This window comes from Maylandia zebra, linkage group LG11, assembly GCF_041146795.1.
Source record: "Maylandia zebra isolate NMK-2024a linkage group LG11, Mzebra_GT3a, whole genome shotgun sequence".
Taxonomy (NCBI): Eukaryota; Metazoa; Chordata; class Actinopteri; order Cichliformes; family Cichlidae; genus Maylandia; species Maylandia zebra.
The window spans coordinates 18,985,560-19,005,538 of NC_135177.1; the positions used below are offsets into that span (position 1 = coordinate 18,985,560).

The 19,979-nt window shown below is 41.7% G+C and overlaps 3 protein-coding genes across 16 annotated transcripts in view; 2 read left to right on the plus strand and 1 right to left on the minus strand.

Annotated features, from left to right (window-relative positions):
• LOC101475101 (serum paraoxonase/arylesterase 2) overlaps positions 1 to 7,275 on the plus strand; it is a 7,427-nt gene extending 152 nt beyond the window's left edge. Inside the window, exons 1-9 of one of the 2 annotated variants that reach the window (XM_024804292.2) lie at positions 1,421 to 1,576; positions 1,811 to 1,878; positions 2,096 to 2,151; positions 2,250 to 2,415; positions 5,392 to 5,515; positions 5,765 to 5,965; positions 6,199 to 6,280; positions 6,839 to 6,967; positions 7,044 to 7,275. In XM_024804292.2, the coding sequence (XP_024660060.1) occupies positions 1,494 to 1,576; positions 1,811 to 1,878; positions 2,096 to 2,151; positions 2,250 to 2,415; positions 5,392 to 5,515; positions 5,765 to 5,965; positions 6,199 to 6,280; positions 6,839 to 6,967; positions 7,044 to 7,205 (1,071 nt within the window). In that variant the 5' untranslated portion in view covers positions 1,421 to 1,493 and the 3' untranslated portion in view covers positions 7,206 to 7,275. Of the gene's footprint in view, positions 1 to 1,420; positions 1,577 to 1,810; positions 1,879 to 2,095; positions 2,152 to 2,249; positions 2,416 to 5,391; positions 5,516 to 5,764; positions 5,966 to 6,198; positions 6,281 to 6,838; positions 6,968 to 7,043 lie in introns of those variants that run through there. The other variant, XM_076889927.1, reaches the window with a different exon arrangement.
• Positions 6,012 to 10,730, minus strand: LOC101475399 (potassium channel subfamily K member 5). Its single transcript, XM_004541542.4, has 5 exons — positions 10,478 to 10,730; positions 9,844 to 9,955; positions 8,468 to 8,634; positions 8,212 to 8,380; positions 6,012 to 8,133 (listed from the first exon to the last, which is right to left on the minus strand). Exons 1-5 carry the CDS (start codon positions 10,658 to 10,660, stop codon positions 7,430 to 7,432), a joined length of 1,335 nt encoding a protein of 444 aa, XP_004541599.1. The 5' UTR covers positions 10,661 to 10,730; the 3' UTR covers positions 6,012 to 7,429.
• A 2,144-nt stretch (positions 10,731 to 12,874) lies between these two features.
• LOC101474537 (uncharacterized) overlaps positions 12,875 to 19,979 on the plus strand; it is a 31,441-nt gene continuing 24,336 nt past the window's right edge. For 4 of the 13 annotated variants that reach the window (XM_076889928.1, XM_012924658.5, XM_012924659.5 and 1 more), the window contains exon 1: positions 16,931 to 17,087. In XM_076889928.1, coding sequence (XP_076746043.1) covers position 17,087 — 1 coding nt within the window. In that variant the 5' untranslated portion in view covers positions 16,931 to 17,086. The other 9 variants (XM_012924663.5, XM_012924660.5, XM_012924661.5 and 6 more) reach the window with 8 other exon arrangements.

The window sequence follows — 19,979 nt, forward strand, 5'->3', positions numbered from 1 at the left end:
TTTAGTTTTGGGGTTTTTTGGGGGGGGGGGGGGGGGGGGCATAGACTGTTTATGCCTCTGTAAGTGACAGAACTTAGGAATTCAGCAGGGAATCACATAACTGTTTCTCCCACTGTATACACACTGCCCCAAAAATAAAGAGATAAAGGAACACCTTTTAATCAGATTATAGCATCACATCGCTTCTGGGATATTGATTAGGTCTTGTTAATGAGATTAAGAACAGGTGCACTAGATGGACAACAGTAACTAAACTTCATGAGGGTGGCCTGAGGGCCCGACGTACTCTAGGGGAGGGGGCATCCCTCAGGACACCATCCATCATCTCATTAGCAGGATGTCCCAACATTGTCTATACTGATATAGATTTCACAAAGTTGTCCTTAGGCTTCTCGGTTATTCTCTCAGAAAGTTAATGAACATGATTGGTATTCTGAGTACTGCATTTCATAAATTGTGCTTGTGTGTTGATATTGTATTATACTTTAATTTGTCCACACATAATATATTGTAATAGTGTTTGGGGTGCTGTGTCTTCATAAAATTATATTAATTCAAAAGACATTTTTGCAGATAATGAATTTTTCAAATAGACTTTCCTCTTTTTGTAAAATACTAAATCTTGACAACATTTAATCTGAATACATATTGCATATCTCTTTTTATGTAGAAGTATGTATATTTAATTGGTGATTTACTAGTTGTTTTGCAACATTTCTTTTATGTCTTTTTCAGATGTACATACTTACTAAACAAGACACCATGGTGATTTTTATTTACCCTTATGCAGAAAGCAAAATACACATCAATATTGAGAACCTCTTTATTGGAACAAACTATCACCAGTTCTTCAGTTCACAACTGCATTTTATTCTTTCAAAAACAATTAAAAACTATGTTTATTTCTAATAGCACAAATATATATTTATTATATTTGTAAATGATTGTATGTAACTTGTCTGTTCCAGCTGCTTACCTGTTCATGTTATAGGGAAGGTGGTTGTTCTTATTCTTAAACTGTACATTATTGTTGTTGTTGATTCTATGTGTGTGCAAATAAAACGAAACAGAAAAAAAAAATACACCATGATTTTTTTCCAACTGAGATTTGATGGTAGCAGTGCACACGTACGTGCGGTGTGTTCGGATACAGTGTAGCTTTTAGGTTGTGCTGCATAAATAATCCATTATTCATATACCGTGTGTAGCTATGATTTATATTCACTAAACTTTGTTTCTTTCTTTGGGCAAATATTTTATGTTATAAATATCCTAAAATTAATGCTACCTTGACTTGTTACAAGCAACAACAACAACAACAACAACATGTTTTCTTTTCTTTCTTTCTTTTTTTTTTTTTAAGTCTTAGCAGCTGTTTCTAATTTTAACAGATCAAACTAATTTTAGCACTCTGTCTCCATCTTTGGGGCAGTTGTGTTAATGCACATTGAAAATCATGGCACTTCCATAGGTAACCCCTGACACTTATAAACATGGCTGCCATGAAGAAAGTACTACTTGCTGTTGCTGTTGCTGCCTTTGCAGTTTTCAGTGGACACAGGTTCCTTAAACTGAAGTAAGTTCTGTTCCGACAAGAAAATCTGACGTCATATGTCGCATTAAATTTGGGGATTGGCAGCACAGATTGTAAATGTTCACAGCTGTTGTTTGCTAAAGCACGTTGAAGTGTGGCCACTGTTTTCATGGAAAGACTTAACAAATGTATCCTTGGGCTTCTCGAGCAGACTTTCAAACTGTAATACTGATTTGTACTGCTTCTTTGTAATGGCTCTGTAAACTTCTTCCGCAGGGAAATCATGCTTGCTTCCAGAGAGATTCCAGTGAAACACCTCAGCTGTCATTATTTGCAGAATATTGGTATGTAATCTTTGTATTCATGCTCGTATCTTCGTTCTGGGGTTTGCATCGTGAAAAATCACCTTTTAAACTGCGTTTAACATGTGGCATTAGCTGAAGGGTCTGAAGTTCACACAACTGTCTGTAGAGCATGCGTCACCAAGGCATGACATAAGACTGTGCTCTCTGTAAGAACTGAGAAGGGGAAAAATATTTATTGATTTGTTTGTTTGTACAGAATATGGGGCAGAGGATATCACCATACTGAAAGATGGACTGGCCTTCATGAGTACGGTATGTTATTAATTTCATGGGCAATTGTTTGTGTGATGACCTCTTGAGCAAAGCCCCACATTTAGAAAAGTTTCTAACATGTAGTGTTTACGGCTCAGGGGTTGAAGTTTCCTGGATTACATTCGTTTTCTGATGAACCAGGGAAAATGTATGTTTTGGATCTCCTGCACCCGAAACCCACGCCAGTGGAGCTGCAAATCAGCGGAGAACTGGACCTCAGCTCGTTCAACCCACATGGCATTAGTGCATACACTGATGAAGCAGGTGAATAATGGCATCAAATTTGTTATTATTTTAAGTAACAGAAATGTATTCGGGTTGTTTTTTTTTCATTGTACCCTTATGCACGCATGCATAGGTTTGTAAAGTTAGAAGGGCTGATGTTTTGTTTTTGTTTTTTTGCACACCCACGTGCTACACACAGTACTTGTATTTACATAAGGCAGATATACAATGTAACACAGCTTTTAACTGCAGCTAATTTTGTGTAATATTGTTGTTTCTCTGGAAAGTCTGTGAGCCATGTTGTTTGTCGTCTTTTTTTTGGGGGGGGGGGGGGTTATTTTTTGGTATGCCAGTAATTCTGGACTAAATGACATGAATGGGTCTTTGAGTGGTGACTGTGCATTCTGTCATAGTACATTTAGGGCAGTATACCTTACACTGTTACTGTGACTTATAAATGAACTAAAGTCGTCTTGGTTAAGTCTCTACAAGCTTTGCACATGTAGGTTTTGGAAATGTATCTAATTTTCCAAATGGATCTTCCCAGACTTGTTCAGGAACACGTCTGAAGCTCCTCTAGTATTGTCTTGGCTGTAGTCTTTGGTTCTTCATGCTGAAGGTTCTCCATGGCCATAGGCTTAAGACTTTTGTACCTTCATCCAAGTTTTCTTCAAGGACTTGCCCCTTGCTTCTGAACAACACCCCCTATAGCATGATACTGCTAATATCTTTCACTGGTATTAGCTTGGTGATGTTCACCATAGTGTCTAGTATAAATTTTGGATTCATCTGGCTAGTGATTATGTGTTGCATATCCATCTGCTTTATGAAACATCCTATTGTGTGGACCAGTCTTTTCTGGAATATTGTCTAAAATGAGCAGAATACTTTGTATCAACAGTGTGAGATGCCAAAGGTTAAAGCCCAGTGACAGTGAAATGCATAAAGAAATTTGGGGCCTTATGTTTACAGCTATATTATTAATAATTTTAATTAATGTAATGATGCAAATATGTCTATGAGGCAGTTAAACAACTCCTTGGTGGCAGAGCCCCTGGTGTCGATGAGGTCCGCCCCGAGTTCCTGAAGGCTCTGGACGTTGTAGGGCTGTCTTGGTTGACACGTCTCTGCAATGTTGCGTGGAGATCAGGGGCAGTACCTGTGGACTGGCAGACCGGGGTGGTGGTCCCCATCTTCAAGAAAGGGGACCGGAGGGTGTGTTCCAACTACAGGGGGATCACACTCCTCAGCCTCCCCGGGAAAGTCTATGCCAGGGTGCTGGAGAGGAGGGTTCGTCCGCTAGTCGAACCTCGGATACAGGAGGAACAATGCGGTTTTCGTCCTGGTCGCGGAACACTGGACCAGCTCTTTGTCCTCTCGAGGATACTTGAGGGTGCATGGGAGTTTGCCCAACCAGTCTACATGTGTTTTGTGGACCTGGAGAAGGCATTCGACCGTGTCCCTCGGGGCGTCCTGTGAGAGGTGTTGCGCGAGTATGGGGTGTCTGGCCCATTGCTACGGGCCATTCAATCCCTATACAACCGTTGCAGGAGCTTGGTTCGCATTGCCGGCAATAAGTCGGACTCGTTCCCGGTGGGTGATGGGCTCCGCCAAGGCTGCCCTTTGTCTCCGGTTCTGTTCATAATTTTTATGGACAGGATTTCTAGGCGCAGCCAAGTGGCGGAGGGCTTTCGCTTTGGTGGCCTCAGAATCTCATCTCTGATTTTTGCGGATGATGTGGTTCTGTTGGCTTCATCGGGTGAGGGCCTCCAGCTCGCACTGGAGCGGTTCGCAGCCGAGTGTAACGCAGCGGGAATGAGGATCAGCACCTCCAAATCTGAGGCCATGGTTCTCAGCCGGAAAAGGGTGGAGTGCCCACTCCGGGTCGGGGATGAGTTCCTGCCCCAAGTGGAGGAGTTCAAGTATCTCGGGGTCTTGTTCGCGAGTGATGGGAGAAGGGAGCTGGAGATCGACAGACGGATTGGGGCTGCGGCTGCAGTAATGCGGACGCTGCACCGGTCAGTCGTGGTGAAGAGGGAGCTGAGTGTAAAAGCGAAGCTCTCAATTTACCGGTCGATCTACGTCCCTACCCTCACCTATGGCCACGAGCTGTGGGTAGTGACCGAAAGAACAAGATCGCGGATACAAGCGGCGGAAATGAGCTTCCTCCGAAGGGTGGCTGGCCTCTCCCTTAGAGATAGGGTGAGAAGTTCGGCCATCCGGGAGGGGCTTAGAGTAGAGCAGCTGCTGCTCCACATCGAAAGGAGCCAGCTGAGGTGGTTCGGGCATCTGGCAAGGATGCCCCCTGGGCGCCTCCTGGGCGAGGTGTTCCAGGCATGTCCCACCGGGAGGAGGCCCCGGGGCAGACCCAGGACACGCTGGAGAGATTATATCTCTCGGCTGGCCTGGGAACGCCTTGGTATTCCCCCGGACAAGCTGGAGGAGGTGGCTGGGGAGAGGGAGGTCTGGACCTCTTTGCTTAGGCTGCTACCCCCGCGACCCGACCTCGGATAAGCGGATGAAGATGGATGGGATGGATGCAAATATGATCAGTATTTTCGTTGCCTTTATTCATTTTACTTGATAACAGGTTTTGGATAAACGAATAAGAGGAGACGGTTACATTACAGTGTCTTTGACACATATCTGAGATTTTCCTATATGTGCCAAAAACATCTCTGTGTAGTAAAAGGGAGTTTTGTGAGGCTTTGATATTTTGTCTGCATTTAGTTTGTCCCCTTACTTAAGCATAAGATCCTGTTGGGTCAGGCTATAAAAAAAGTAAATTGCTCCTTACTGCTTTAGGGAAGGAAAGAAGGTGACAATTTACTATGAGTCTGCAGCCTAAATTGGTGTATGTGCGTGTCTGCCTTTTCTTTTTCTTTTTTTTTTTTTTTAAATAAGCTATTTTAGTTGTTGTTTATTTCCCTGAGCACAAACATGACTGAAACACTAAGGGAAACCTACGTTTCCTCCACACAGCAGGGTTGACAAGACTTTTCTTCTTCTCTGCAGATGACTCTGTGTACCTGTTTGTGGTCAATCACCCTCATCACAACAGCCAAGTAGAGATCTTTCGTTATGTTGAGGAAGACACACTCGTGCACATAAAAACCATCACCCACCCCTTACTCCACAGGTATGAACTGTATGAGAAACCTTTTAATGCCTTATTTAGTGGGGTGGCTGTGGCTCATCCCATCATGTAAAGCCTGTGTGCCAAATGTCCTTGGGCATGATACTAACCCCAAGCTGCTCTCCGATGCATCCATCAGAGCATGAATGTATGCAAATGTTAGATAAAAAGCATAGGGGAAAAAAGTGCTTGTGTGACTGAGGCACGTTTTATAAAACGCTTTGTGTGCTTGTTGTTCCCCATGTTTTTCAGTGTGAATGACATTGTTGCAGTCGGAGTGGAGAGCTTCTACGCCACAAATGACCGCTACTTTCACAGTGATGCACTTCTGCTTATTACTGTCTTTTTGGACTTAACCTGGTGTGACGTGGTGTTCTACAGTCCACACGAAGTGAGGGTGGTGGCCGATGGTCTGCGGTCCCCAAACGGCATAAACATATCTCCTGACAAAAGGTTAATCTCAGTTCGTTACACCAATCACTGATCATGTATGTGTTGATTGAGTTAAATGTCTGTTTTATTTCAGACAGAAATACAACAGAAATAACAGAATACATTGTAAATTAAGTGAAGACATCGAATTGTCATCCACATCTCTATATAAAACACAATTTAGATTCTTGAAAAGGAGTGGGATGAGATTTACAGTTTGTTATTGTAACATGATTTTTATTTTTTAAACACAGGTACATATACGTTTCGGATATTATGGATCATGACATAGATGTTTTTGAAAGGCAAGAAGGGGAACAATTGAGGTACATCAAGGTAATAGTGTTGTGTATTCTAAAGTCACAAAAAACAAAAACAAAACAACAACCCAAAACTCTCATATCTGCGTGCTAAATGTGAAGCTAAGCCCAGCCTAGTGTTGCAGTTTTTACCCCTCAGCCGTGAGAGGTTGAGGGGGTATTGTCATCACCCCGTCCTGTGGGCAGAGTGGATGCCCAAGTGGAGAATGAGGTGACGTACGATACCTTAGGTGAATCTAGTAAAAACGAGTTTAAATCTCAATGACCTCGAGGTCAAAGATTAACTTTCCTGTAGCCTAGAATTTTAAAAATGTATACCATAGGTACATCTGCTAGTAGGCTGAGGGGTATCAGTGAGAGCTGCCTGTACATTTTTCATAATACTGTAGCTTCATATTTAACATGTAGACATAAAAATAGCACTAATCGTTTTAATTCTGCTGAATAAGAAAGAAGTTCTGTTGCAAGAAGAGAAAAAAAAAAAAAAAGGTTGGATTGTTGCTTTAACGTCATACACAAGGACAGAATAATCAGGTTTCATTTACAGCATGTAAACAACATGTGATGCTTTCAGTCTGTAGCTGTTGGATCACTTTGTGACAACATCGAGGTGGACCACAAGACAGGTGACGTATGGCTGGGTTGTCACCCAAATGCCATGAAGTTGTCAAGCTATGATCCTGAAGATCCACCTGGCTCTGAGGTTAGTTTGTTTAAAAATAAAATAAAAACATTGCAGCTAGATTTTTACCTATTCATTTTATGAATGTGTCCTTCAGGTGCTCCGGATCAAGAATATTCACTCAAAGCAGCCAGTGGTGAGCATGGAGTACGCGGATGATGGCCATGTCCTTATGGGCTCCAGTGTAGCAGCTCCTTATGAGGGAAAGTTGCTTATTGGCTCTGTTTTCCACAAAGCCTTATACTGTCTTCTAAAATAATGCCGTTGATCACTGTTGCTTAATGAATACAAATGTTGTAAAGGGATGGAAAAAAAAAAAAAAAATTAAACATGTTTTTTGCCATTTATAAAAAAATAGTGACCTTGTAAGACAGGAAACCATTCGACTGTCAGCTTTTGTTCCTGTAGATGCCATATGCAGTGTCATTTCCACATTTTGTTCTCTCGGTACATTAAAGCAGCATACGCCTTTGGACAATTCTTTTACCCTTTCTCATCGTTTTCCAACAGCAATTCTTCTTCAGCCACCTTGGAAATCCTAAACCTAGTCTCCCCCCCATCAGGATGCTCTACAGTTTCCTCTTCTATTTTGGCAGGTCCACTGAGGGCAATATCACAATCTTCTGAATCAGCAGCACAGCTGTCCTTTTGTTCCTCGTCAGTTTCCACACGCACTTCAGGGTCCCCCATGCTTTCTTGCAATAACGGGAGCATCTCGTCTTTTGTGTCATTGTCCCCCTCGGCCTTTGCATTGAGGAATACTTCGCTGATACTGATCATACGTCTGCGCCTTGGAGAGTGCTCCAAGTTGTGGATAGAGGTGCCGTGGAGGTCACTGCAGCTCTTTGAGCGATTCATTTTGTCTGCTGGCGCTGGTTTGTGTCTTCTCATTCCAATCTCTTTTATGACAGTATTGTAGTCTTCCTCCTTTTCAGATAAGAAGCCAAAGATGTCAACAACGTTGGGCTTTACATTTCCATGTGGCTTGTCCTCTAAAGACACTAGCTCCTCATGATAGAAGTTTCTGTGCCTGCGTTTTTGCCATTTTTTCTTTAGTACTTTGGAAGCGTCAACTACCATGTGGACATTCCAGCTGAAGAACAGGGACAGCCAAGCTAGGCCCATGCAAATCCATAATTCTTTACCTACTATGTAGAGGCGGGGGTAGTTTATGTCTGGATTTACGCCTAAAATGAGTTATGGGCTAAAATTACTTGGATATCCTCAATTCAGAAATTCAAATTGTGCCAAATGTAAAAACCTACCTGCCACATAATCTCCAAAGCCAACTGTTGTGAGTGTGATGAAAGAGAAGTAGAAACCTTCTAAGTAGGTCCATTGTTCCATGGACATGAAAACAAACGGCGGAATCACCAGATGCACCAACAGCCCCCATAGAAGGAACAAGGCTATACAGGTATACTGGACTTTTTTCTGACAAAACAGAGGAAAAAAAAAAAAATTATTTGACACTGAAACTTCATAATTTCAGATAAACACTAATTGTTAGTCAGACCTTACCACTGATATGCCTTTGTCTATCATCACCCCAGACAGACGCTTGGCCCGGTCTCCAAAGAATGAACCCAGCTCACTTATCCATACCAGACACAGAGGGATCCCACACAGACCATAAAGGATGCAGAAAATACGTCCACCTTTTGTCCTGGGGGCAATATTACCATAACCTGTAGATACAGTGAGAAAATATTCAATCACACCAGTCCATGATGTGATAAGTATTTTAGGAAGATTTTCCTCTTCTGTTTGTTCTATCAGGGTCACGGGGAGGGCTGAAGCCCATCCCAGCTACCACAGGGCGAGAGGCAGGGTACACCCAGGACACACTGCCAGTCTGTTGCAGGGCTAACACAGAAAAACAACCATAAACCCAACAATCATGCAACCCTCATGAGCAAGCACTTGGCAACAGCGGAAAGGAAACACTCCCTTTTAACAGGAAGAGCCTTCAGCAGAACCAGGTTCAGGGAGGAGCAGCCAACTGCTGTGACCGGTTGGGGGTGAAGGGAGGAAAACAGGACAAAAGAAACACTTTGGAAGAAAAGCACAGATCAATAAAAGCTAATGATTAAATCCAGGGTGGTGTATAAACACACAGTGAGTTAAAAGAAAAGTGAATGAAGAAAAAAATACCCTCAGTGTATCATGGGATGCCCCAAGCAGCCAAGCCCTGTTGCTGCATAGCTAAGGGAGTATTCATGGTCACCTGATCCAGCCTTATGATAAGCTTAAAAGAAAAAAAAAACTTTCCTTTTTGATAAAGTGTAATCTAAGTGTAGGAAAAGTAGGGAGGGTGTCTGTCTCTCTGCTGCTTTATATATGGAAAACAAAGTCCTAGAAGACTCTTGAACTAAAAAACAATGAGGATTAGGATTTACCGTCTCAGTTATGCTCTGGTTTCTCTTTATAACGTTCTTTATTGGACATTTTGCAGGAAAACTCCAGTGCACAAACATTTCAGATCCAAATCACGATAATTTCCCAACTTTTGAGACAAAGCATTTCCTGTTCTGAAACAGTCACAGCATCAGAGTACCCATAGCTTCATCCCTGTAGTAACTGTTGTGAAGCTTATAATGTGTCTTATAAACAAACAATCACAATTAGGCCCAGAGAAATGCAGCTTTTAGTGAAGAGGCATCGTGTTACATGAATATTATCCCAGCCTATCCAGCTTCGAATATGAGAGGCGGGGTACACCCTGGACACATCGCCTGCCTGTGGCAGGGCCAGACATGTTGTTAAAGCAAGTCGATTGGGCGTTCCTGAGTCAACCCTATTGCCAAAGAAATGGCAGCAACCAGAAGAAGAAGAAGAAGAAGTGGATGCTATTACAACATGAACATGAAGTGTGTCAACTTCTGAGTCTTTCATACCTATAGTGGTGACAATGGAGGCAGCGAAGATGGCAGAACTCCCCCAGTCCCACGGACTGCGATCCTTGTCCCCGGAGATCGCCACGCCTTGCCCGGCAGCCTCTGATACTACCTTTAGAAAGTTAACACAATCAATCAGTCCCAGAAAAAAACATAAATCTAATACTTCTGCTACTACTTTACTTATTTATTTGTAACCGAATAACTGGAAATATTTACAACTCCTCAAAGTCTTAACTAAAGGCTCAGGCTACCGACGGGCACGCGTTGTGCCAGCCTTTGTGTTTTTGTTCTGTCCTTGATGTTGCATGGCTGCTCCACACCCAGCGCACACATCAGTGTTTTGTTTGAAGTTTCACAACTTTTCTGTGCTGTTAAATAAGAGGATTTTCACTTCCCCCGCTCCCTCTGAGAATGTTTAGCTTGATAGTTACTCTTTACACGTTTGCATTTCTGTTCAAAATCACGTAAAACCGGTTTGATACATCCGGACATGTGGAGGCAATGACATTTTCCTTTCCTTTCTAATGTCCACGCTGGAATGTAAGATAAGCAATACAGTATGTAACGAAATGAAGCCTCTGTAAACAAAAGCTCGACTTGTTACCTTTACATAGAGATGGGTTCATCATACCTTCAGTATCTCAGTCAGATTCTCTTTAGTCAAGTTAAATTTCTTCAGAATGTCTTCCTTTTCTTTAACATAGAGGTCTCTGGCTGATTTCCAGTTTCCTTCTTCAAAAATTTGGAATATCGCGCCTCCAATCGACAGATAAAAAATTATACACGAAGTTAAAAGCGGACCTTTATCAGCCATATTAAAGTCATAACTTCAGTCCGAGCACGCTGACTAAGTCACATTCCCGCAGAGGGCTGTCCTAATCCTACCTGGCCTCTTCCTGGTTAACATAATGGGTTCACAGCTGGGATGGAATTAAACTCAGAACAAATAAAAAACAAAACATATACATGTAAAAATATATGTATGTGTCTTCTAATTAGATCAAGTATAGAAAGTCTTAAAAAAACAAAACAAAACAACAACTTAAAAAACCCAAAATTGGTCATAATCAGTTAATAAGATAAGATAAGATAACCTTTATTAGTCTCACACTTGGGAAATTTGTTTTGTCACAGCAGGAAGTGGACAGTGCAAAAGTTATGAGGCAAAAATTAGAATACAATAAGAATAAATACAGTACACAACTGTACAGAATAGAATAAAATAAAATACTATATACAGTAGAATAAAATAAAATAAATATACAATAAGATAAAAATAGAATACAAATACAAATACAAATACTATATGCAACTGAGTAAAAATACAACGATGACAGAAAGGATTATTGCACTTAATGTGATATTATAGGTTACGTTCTGTATAATGATAACACACACACCACTTTTATAAGAATCATAGCTTCTAAGCTGTTAGGCTTTCTTAAAAAATATGTTTATTTTTGTTGCTTTCTCTTTATTTTTTGACCAATAGATCTTTAAGTTGATCTTGTAGACCTTGCTGAGTGTACGTCAAATTTTAATAGATTGTTAAACTGACCTCCCTCTTTATCACTACAAGGTTTTTCTTTCATTTTTTTAAATCAGAATTAATTCAAAACATATCGAGCTATGGTGTTGACAGATTGAACGACACGCGCGCAAATATTACCAAAATCATAACCTTTTTGTGGGATAAGTAATAGCTAAAGTGGAGAACTAAAACAAAATTATATTATCTAACCACTTCCGCTTTAATGAAAACGTTCAGCAGGGGGCAACGTGACTTCATTAACGCCGTTCCACAGTGTGTTTAGGGAAACGGTCGCTCTTATCTTGTGCAGGAGTTAAATGTTTCCACACTGGGCGGATCCTGGCTGCTTTGTGTGATAATAAGGGTTGAAATATTTGCATTTGAAAACTAAATAGAATTTCAAGTTTCCTTAAATTTATAGATTACAAAAATCGAATCTCAATTCAAGCTTCTTTTTTAATGTTTAAAGTCGTTTGAAGTGAATGTTCCACTCCACATCACTGGAGTAAATCTATAAGGCCGGGTATGTTATAATATCCTGCTGGGACAGAGCCAGCATAGACCTCTGGGCTTTAGGTAACGCGGCGACAGATGCTCCAGCTGCATCAGCTGTTAGATTGAGGTCTATTGCACCTTTTGGGATTTCACTCTGCATTTTAAAGAAGACATCCCAGGTCATCAAAGGGCGCTGTCTATTTGTGAGGGCTGATTTAGTACTCTGTGCATTCACTTACTCTAGGGGACCAATGCAAACCCATGACAGGCCGTGACAAGAGGGAGCCATTTATTTATTTATTTGTGTATTTTTTAGAGGACACACGATAACACATGAGATCAGAGGGACAAATCATGCAGTAACACGACTTTTATTAACTCCTGATACATATACAGAAACACGTCTCAGTAAATATAAAAGTTCCTTGGTGACTGTAAATACCACCATTACCTGCACTTTCACACATGCATGCACAACAGCGCCTCTGTGTGGAGTCAGCTGTAAAATAAAAACAAAACACACACAGACACAAATAGCTCTAGTGACTTATGATATCACATTGAAAGTTTCCAACAGTTTACTAGAAGAAGCTGTTCAGGTACTCAGGCCCTAAAGTTGTCATATAGTTGGCAGAGCAGCCCCGAGTCAGTCCCCTCAGCAGTGCCGCTTACACTCATCTGTAAAGACAGGCTCAAACAAAAATGTCTTTGCGTGTGAGAAAAAAGATCTTTGCTTTACAGACTGTGTGAGAACTAAATAAGAACCCCATGAGGATTTTGAGCAAAGCTCCCACCTCTGATCTCCACCCATCACCATAGTGCTTCGTCATTGTGACTGCGTCACCGCCTCCCTGTGGAAACCCCATCGATACTTTCCAACTAGTCTTGAAGGTAAACACCGGAATTATGGCAGCAAGCTGAAGGTGGAGAAGACGCACAGAGGAGACTGCTACGTGTTCAGGTATGACCCGCAGTCTTAGACACTGCTTGTGTTTAGGTTGCACACCTTTTTTTCACCTGCAGGAGCTTTTCGCGGCGTGTTTTCTTCACGGCGGTGGTTCGTGAAGAGTTCACTGCAACGCATTTAGAAGGATTATGCGAGGTCAGGAGTATTTGTGGTAAGGAAAACAAAAAGATAAGTAGAACTGCTGACCTACTGCAGTAATATGACTTCATAACAAGAAAGAAAAATGCCCACAAATGAATGCAGAGGTGTGTCGTTAGGCTGCTCCCAGTACCTCAAACCTCCCGGGCCCTAAATACTTTACATACTTAGCATAATAGGAAGAATGCAGGTAGCAGCAGTGGTGTAGTAACTGTGTAAAAACTCAACGCCTGTTTGTTAATGTGGAGAAAAAGAAGCCGAGAAAGAAAACATTTGGTGATGTAATTACTTTGAGCGGACAGCTGATAAGTCACCTATAACCAGGCCCATTCCCCTTCCTTTCATGTGCTTCAAATGATGCTAGCACTGCATGCTACTTCTTAACAGGCAGTGCCATTTATTAATATCATGTATAATATTATTGTCTACCTCAGCTTTTAACTAAATCCTTAAAATCTGTACTGTTTAAACAGAAAAGTGTTTTTTTTATTGATGCACTTTTGTCCCCCTCTTCCTCTTTCTGTCTTGACCTGGTCACTCCATCTGCGACTGCGCATGCATTATGAAATGACCTTCTACGTGGATATAATGTGAGTATTATCCCATTTAATTTGAATGAAAGGCATTCGTGCTGTGCTTTGTGAGTGCTCTGCTGAAGCCCTACAATGATTTTTTTTTACCCTGTCATGTGCACCAGTGATGTCCTCCTAATGCACCTGAATGCAATTCATAGTTAATGCAGAGTGTTTGTATAATTAAATAGCTGCACAGATGCTTTTCACTTATATTGAGGAAGCATTTCCCTAAAGACGTAGCTCATCAAGCTTTAGAGAGATGATTAAATATTCATTTATTCATTATTTCTATTTTAAACCATTCACTTTGGGTTCAGACTCTATCAGTATTTTTTGGGGTAGTGGATGTGAGGGAAGAGTCAGCTCTGACACTTTCTTTCTATCTGGGAAAAATAAAATTTGGGGGTTAAAAAAATGTTTTAGAATTGAGAAGATTGCTTTTGTTAAGGCTTTGATCTGAAAAGGCTATAGTGTACTTCCTGTCAAAAATTATGGCACATAGTTTTTGTTTTACTGCTGGTTACTCGAAGCCTAGTTAAATTTTGGGAGGAGTTGTTTAATGGTGTCACCCTGAGGTATCTGGACGCAAGCAGGTCTTTATCTCTCATGAACACCCGCTCCCAGCATGCATTACACCTCTAGAATTGGCGGTGATCCTCTCTTACTCATCTGATATAATTTACGCTGAACTGCTTGAACTAGCTGATCTTCCGCCTCAGTGTCTTTTTTTGTTTTTGTTTTGTTTGTTACTAGACTCAAAATATGACTTACACATGGATAAAAGTGAATAATGGAAAGATGATTTTAGTGAAAGGTTTACTGTGGTTTATGATACAAAGATGAGACTGGTTTTACCATCACACTGGTTACTGAAATTAAAAGCTTCCATTCTGGGAGTTTACATGCAAAACTACATTGAAGTCAACCACCAGGTGGCAGTGCAAACTAACCCAACACACCTTTGTACAGTAGCTTCAGCAGATCACATCTATTCTTCGTTGGCTGAGAACACATTTTTGCCACAATTTGTTCAATGTTCCACCAGCCATTAAAATCAGATGACATCCAAACACATGTATGTAAGCATGTTGCTTCCAATCTGACTTCCTCAACAGTATCTTTATCAGAATTTTCTCTCTTTTTTCTCCTTATGAAAGGAGATTGATTGTTATACTGCATTGATTAGCCGTACAACATGATTGAAGCAAAATAAAGAAGACATTTTTAACTCTTGTTTTTATAGTTAAGATTAAAATAAACAAGTAAATACATTCAAAGTGAAAATTGCACCACAGAGGGGCAGAAGGATAGAGCATCACTACAAAGTGGAGTGCAGAGCACAACAATCGTTTTACCTTCATTAATAATAAATTGATCATTTAAATTCACTCTCGTTCAGCTGTTTTCCTGCTCTGTACCTTTCATAGCGTAATTTATTGTCCTTAAAGTGCAAGAGAGTCAAATGTGTCCTAGTAGAATAAGAAGGGGCAACTTGTCCGTGGGAAGGAAAGGGCAGACGCATGGAACATTCCCGCTTCATAAATTCTTCATAACATAATGGTGCAAAATTAATATTGATGTACTCTTACCATCTATCATGTTAGTGCTTTTGAGAGCTCAGTTTCTGAGCTAAAAAACAACAGAGAAAACCTCCTGCAACTGTGCCTCTCTCAGATGCACTCCAACTTCACATTTTAAAGCATTTTTTTAAGCTGCACATATTGTTTTACATAAGATGTAAATGGAAGGGTACAGGGCGTGTGTGTGTGTGTGTGTGCGTGTGTGTGTGTGTGTGCGTGTGTGTGACATGCGTACCCAGATGTAGTCACGAAAGTCAAAGAGAGATGAATTGGGTGGAAGTGGTATGGGGGGCGTTACATAATCACCGTGCGATAGTGCCAGAGAGGGATAAAGATGTTCCAAACAAACATAACCCCCATGCACTCAGCTGGAGTGATGCACGGCTCCGTTATATGCGCGTGTTTGCTTGCGCTTTTGAACAAATGTAGAAGAGCGGCAGGGGAAGCAGAATGTTTGCGTCAGTGTTTTGGGTGTGTCTACTGTGTGAGTGCATGGAGGTGGGCCATCTCAGGGTCTGCGGTTCCAGGCTGTCACTGTCTCAAGAGACTGGGTCTGCCAGTGCTCTGCACCTCTTCTTCTTCTCCTCCCCTTTGTAGTCTGTCTCTCCTCCCTCTCCTGGGTCCAGCTCAACACCTGCTCCTTGCAGTAGGCCTAGGGCTGGGCAGGGGTTCCTAAGCAACTGGAAGCAACGCAAGTTGTTCATATGGGTTTTGTTTGCCTGCCTTGCTCCCCTTCCTCTGTTTTCTCCTCAGTAGCGACACAAAACTTACATCCTGCCTGTGCGCAACCCTGATTCCTGTTAATGTGTTATGTCAAAGTAAATGTTTAACAAATGCCAGTCGGTGTGCTGTTATGGTGTCCTCGCTTTGCTTTGCGATCAAAGTCTAAAGAAAAAAAAAAGCACACAGACGCACACAGACTGTTACTGGCCTGGAGAGATATTTTCTGTTCACTTTCATCATTCGCCCCAACGGTAAGAGCTTCGGACTTTACGGCAACCCGGTATTATTTTAGTTGGAATTGCAGGATAACCTTTTTTTTGCCGGTAAGATATTTTATCTTCTTCAGCATATAATAGTGCTAGACATGACATGACACTGATAACGCCCGCCACATGAACTTGCCTGTGTAGGACAAAGGTGATGGCGCCTCACCCCCGTGTGGTTCTGAGAATAATGAGCCCCCTTCTGCCTATGAGCCGTATGTCGCTAATGGGGTCAAGCAGATGGGTGGGGGAACCGTCATGTGGTCCATAAAGACTGCTTGTGTGTATGTGTGTGCCCAAAAACAAGACCCATATGTGTGTGAGCTTGTTTTTGAATTTTGAGATGTAGATCGACGGGTGGGTGTGTCTGGGATTGTAGTTTTCAGCTGGGCAGAGTTTTAAGCTGTTCCTCTGTCACGTCTGCATTCTTGAGACCCTTACCTATGTTGTGTTGGTGCCTGCCTCCTCCTGCTTCTAGGCGTTGCACAGTACTAATGATCGCTCGCTTTAACCGAGCCACACCACGCATGCACTTTTAAAAGGGGTCAATACAGTGAAATGAATCAAAATATGGGTTTTTACTTGGCAAACCCACATAGCCTTACTAAATTTCATTCATGAGCAATTTCTAAAACCATCTTAAATGTTCTAGACGTCATTATTATGCACCATTTTTATATTAAATCAGAATTTCTCTGGAGCTGGCCTCATCAGCCTTATATGAAAGTTGTGTGCATCTCCTCCGCCTTGGCATGGGTTTGTAAGCCACGCTGGTTGGTGCTCATTCGCTCAGCTGAAGTCCAAGCCTCGGCGTGAGACTCCACCCCTTTACGAGCATCGGACACCTTCAAGCACAACAAAGCATGTGTCGCTCAGCAGCATTGTTTCTCGTGTGAACGCGCGGAATATCGCATTTTTTTTCTGTCCGTCTTTGCGCCATCCAGTCTCCTCCTTGATGCTGATCCCGGAGTAGGTAAGCCGCATTTCAGGCTCGCATGCGCCGGGGCTGTGGAGATGAGTTGGTGTGTGTTTGTTTTGTTGCACATTCGGCGCCATTTTCGTGCACAGATTGTTTAAATACCCCGGCATGTAGGTCCGACACAGCCCGTAACTGTTTCAGGGAAGGAGGGTGAAAAAGTTACATTTTAGATTATTTTAAACGTAATTGATCATTTATTATTATTATTATTATTATTATTATTATTATTATTATTATTATTATTATTATTATTAACGCGTAATTAATGAATTTGTTCCGCTTGAGGATTGTTTAGTTTAAAACAACCAAACAAAAAAAACACCTTTAGAAACGAACAGTAGTGTGGAGGCAGGGTGTGTTGTTGTTTAGTGTAAAATAAATAAATAAATGCACTGATCGCTCTGCTAAAAGAGGGCGCATTTAGACATTTCGGGAAAACCCACTTTGCAATTTTCCCTCTTTTTATTATAGTAATCCTGATATATTATGATTGAAAAAAATTGATAAACATAGATTATAACAAGAGAAAAAACATAGGTTTTCTATAAAACTGTTTTTTTGTTAATTTATTTTATTTCATTAATTTTTTTATTGTCTGACAGGTACATAAAGAGCTTTAAAAGTATTGACTGGGATGCCTGAGAATGGCCGCCCTGTTTAGGTCTCTTAAATCATACTTAAAATGTGTTATTGCTGATGATGCTCTTGTGTCTGTCTTCTCTGTTCAGATGTTCAGTTGTTGCTTGTTTGTTTATTTTTAATTGGTGCTGCTCTGCTTTGGATTTCATATTTTCTGCTCGCTTTTGCACCGTGAGGAGTGTATTAGGGGTTAAAAGATGCCCATCTTTACCACAGGGCTTCTTGTGCCTGTGTCTGTCTTGTTCCTGCCTGCGTACTTCGGAGCAACTCATCCAATAAGCCTCACCTCCATTGATGATACTGCTGAATATATATAGTCAGATAATCTTTTATGAAGCGCTGCAGATGTGACCTAGGGCGGATGAGGGAGAGTGTCGCGGATTGAACTAATGCAGCAGAACTGGCAAGTGCTGGCATGAGCAACAGAGGTAAACACGGAGGTTAAAAATAACAGATAAGACCGAGGGTCTCCTGCACTGCTGAATCAGCAGTGTTGTGGACACAGAGTTGCTGAAGTGATACGCAAAGATGTTTTTGGTCTTTCTGTGTGAGAGTGAGGTCATCCAGGTCCCAGAAGAGCTTGCTGATGTTAATCCTCTTTTGGGAGTTATGATGCATTCGAGCAGTTAGACTACTACTGTGTTGTATGAGCATTACCAAACAGGGAACAGACTCTGCATCCCTTAGAGCCATTTGCTCTTTCCTTCATGAGTTAGGACAGTGATTACGATTATTAAACACCAAGGAAAAAGTAAATTTAACATAACCTTTTCACAAATAATTCTAGGATCAAATTAGACATTTTTTTCACTTAATGACAGAAAACTGAGTAATGGCACAAAGCTGATTCTGAATCTTATAACGTGTCTGTATTTCTATGTCTCTGCAACATGGAAAGAAGCTTTCGTTCACAATGTACAGAAATATTATGACTCTAATCGGCGGCGGCTGAGGTAATGTTGGAAAAGGATTCGAAATTGCTTTCAGGGCAACCGCAGTAAATCAATCACGGTACTTCATTGTTTTCCCATGTCGGTTCATGTTACAGCATCACACTCACAGACACCATCTGTGTGTATTGATTGGTGTGGCACTGAGTTTGGGATAGGTTTACACTGATAGCCAGACTGAAATAAACCATTGGAAACCAACACCGTTTGTTCGACCGTCCTCCGGTTCACACGGGAGATTGTGGACCCAATCTTTGATTGCTACATTTCATTTGTTGTAGTCAGTCTATGCTTCCTGTCCATAATCCATAACTACACAGTAGCAATTTACATCCTGTGATCATTTAAGAAACGTGTTTATGAAAACTGTAAAGACGAAATATGGATATAAATCCCTGCCCGTGTGCTTGTATTCACAGTGTTGCTAGGCAGGCTTCTATGTTAACCGCACACGAATAGGTTAGCGAGGCACGTGTTGGCGTGTATGTTGTCATGTGTGCCTCTGTTTGCAAGGAGAGGTTAATGGGAGCCACCATGTGGCGGAGGGGCTGATATCTTGGTCTTCAGTTCATTTCTGTTGATTTTCAGCCAGGTAGGCGGGGCTCCACATAAAACCATGAATCAGCACAGCGGATCACCACTGTGCTTCTGCCAGCTTTTCTTTTTCCTTGCTCACGCACGCACGCACGCACGCACACACACACACACACACATACACACACATACAGATGCATGTAGGATGAGGAGCACAGAGCTGGCGAATCAGGGTGGAGGGCGACAGGGAGAGAGAGAGATCCTGTGGGCAGGTAGATGGAGATAATCTCACTTGGTCACTTGGGGGCTGATTAACTCTAAACTCCTTCTAATTCCTTAAGCCTACTGTCAGTGCCCAGGAAACATGCTTTCGTTGTCTTCTAGTATTTATACGTCGTTGCAGTTATTTTGGGAGCCACGCTTATTTTAAGTCAGCGGTCAGTGCTGATAATGACGGAGCAGTGCACTCGTTCAGATTAAATCCATTTTCAAAAACTGGGCTTTAAGTGGAATTGAGTGTGCAGTTGCGATGGTGCACACATGTATACATACACGTGTTGTGAACAGGAATAGATATGAGGTTGTCTGTAAAGGCCAACTAATGAGTCCCAGCTTCTTGCGCACACGTTGCTATTTATACACTTTACCTCCTCCTCCTCCTGCGTCTCTGCAAGCTCGTCTTCATTCAGCCCTCTGCTTTTATTTTATTACACATGCACACAGCGGTGCTGCTGCAGCGTCACTGGTAAACAGTGTGAC

What these genes read in the sequence shown, in the direction of transcription:
- LOC101475399 (XM_004541542.4), bottom strand. Translation starts at nt 10,660, where the DNA reads ATGGCTGATAAAGGTCCGCTTTTAACTTCGTGTATAATTTTTTATCTG. An exon ending in TAGACAAAGGCATATCAGTG is followed by an intron (nt 8,381 to 8,467) that starts GTAAGGTCTGAC and finishes CTGTTTTGTCAG; the next exon opens with AAAAAAGTCCAGTATACCTG. An exon ending in CTTTGGAGATTATGTGGCAG is followed by an intron (nt 8,134 to 8,211) that starts GTAGGTTTTTAC and finishes AACTCATTTTAG; the next exon opens with GCGTAAATCCAGACATAAAC.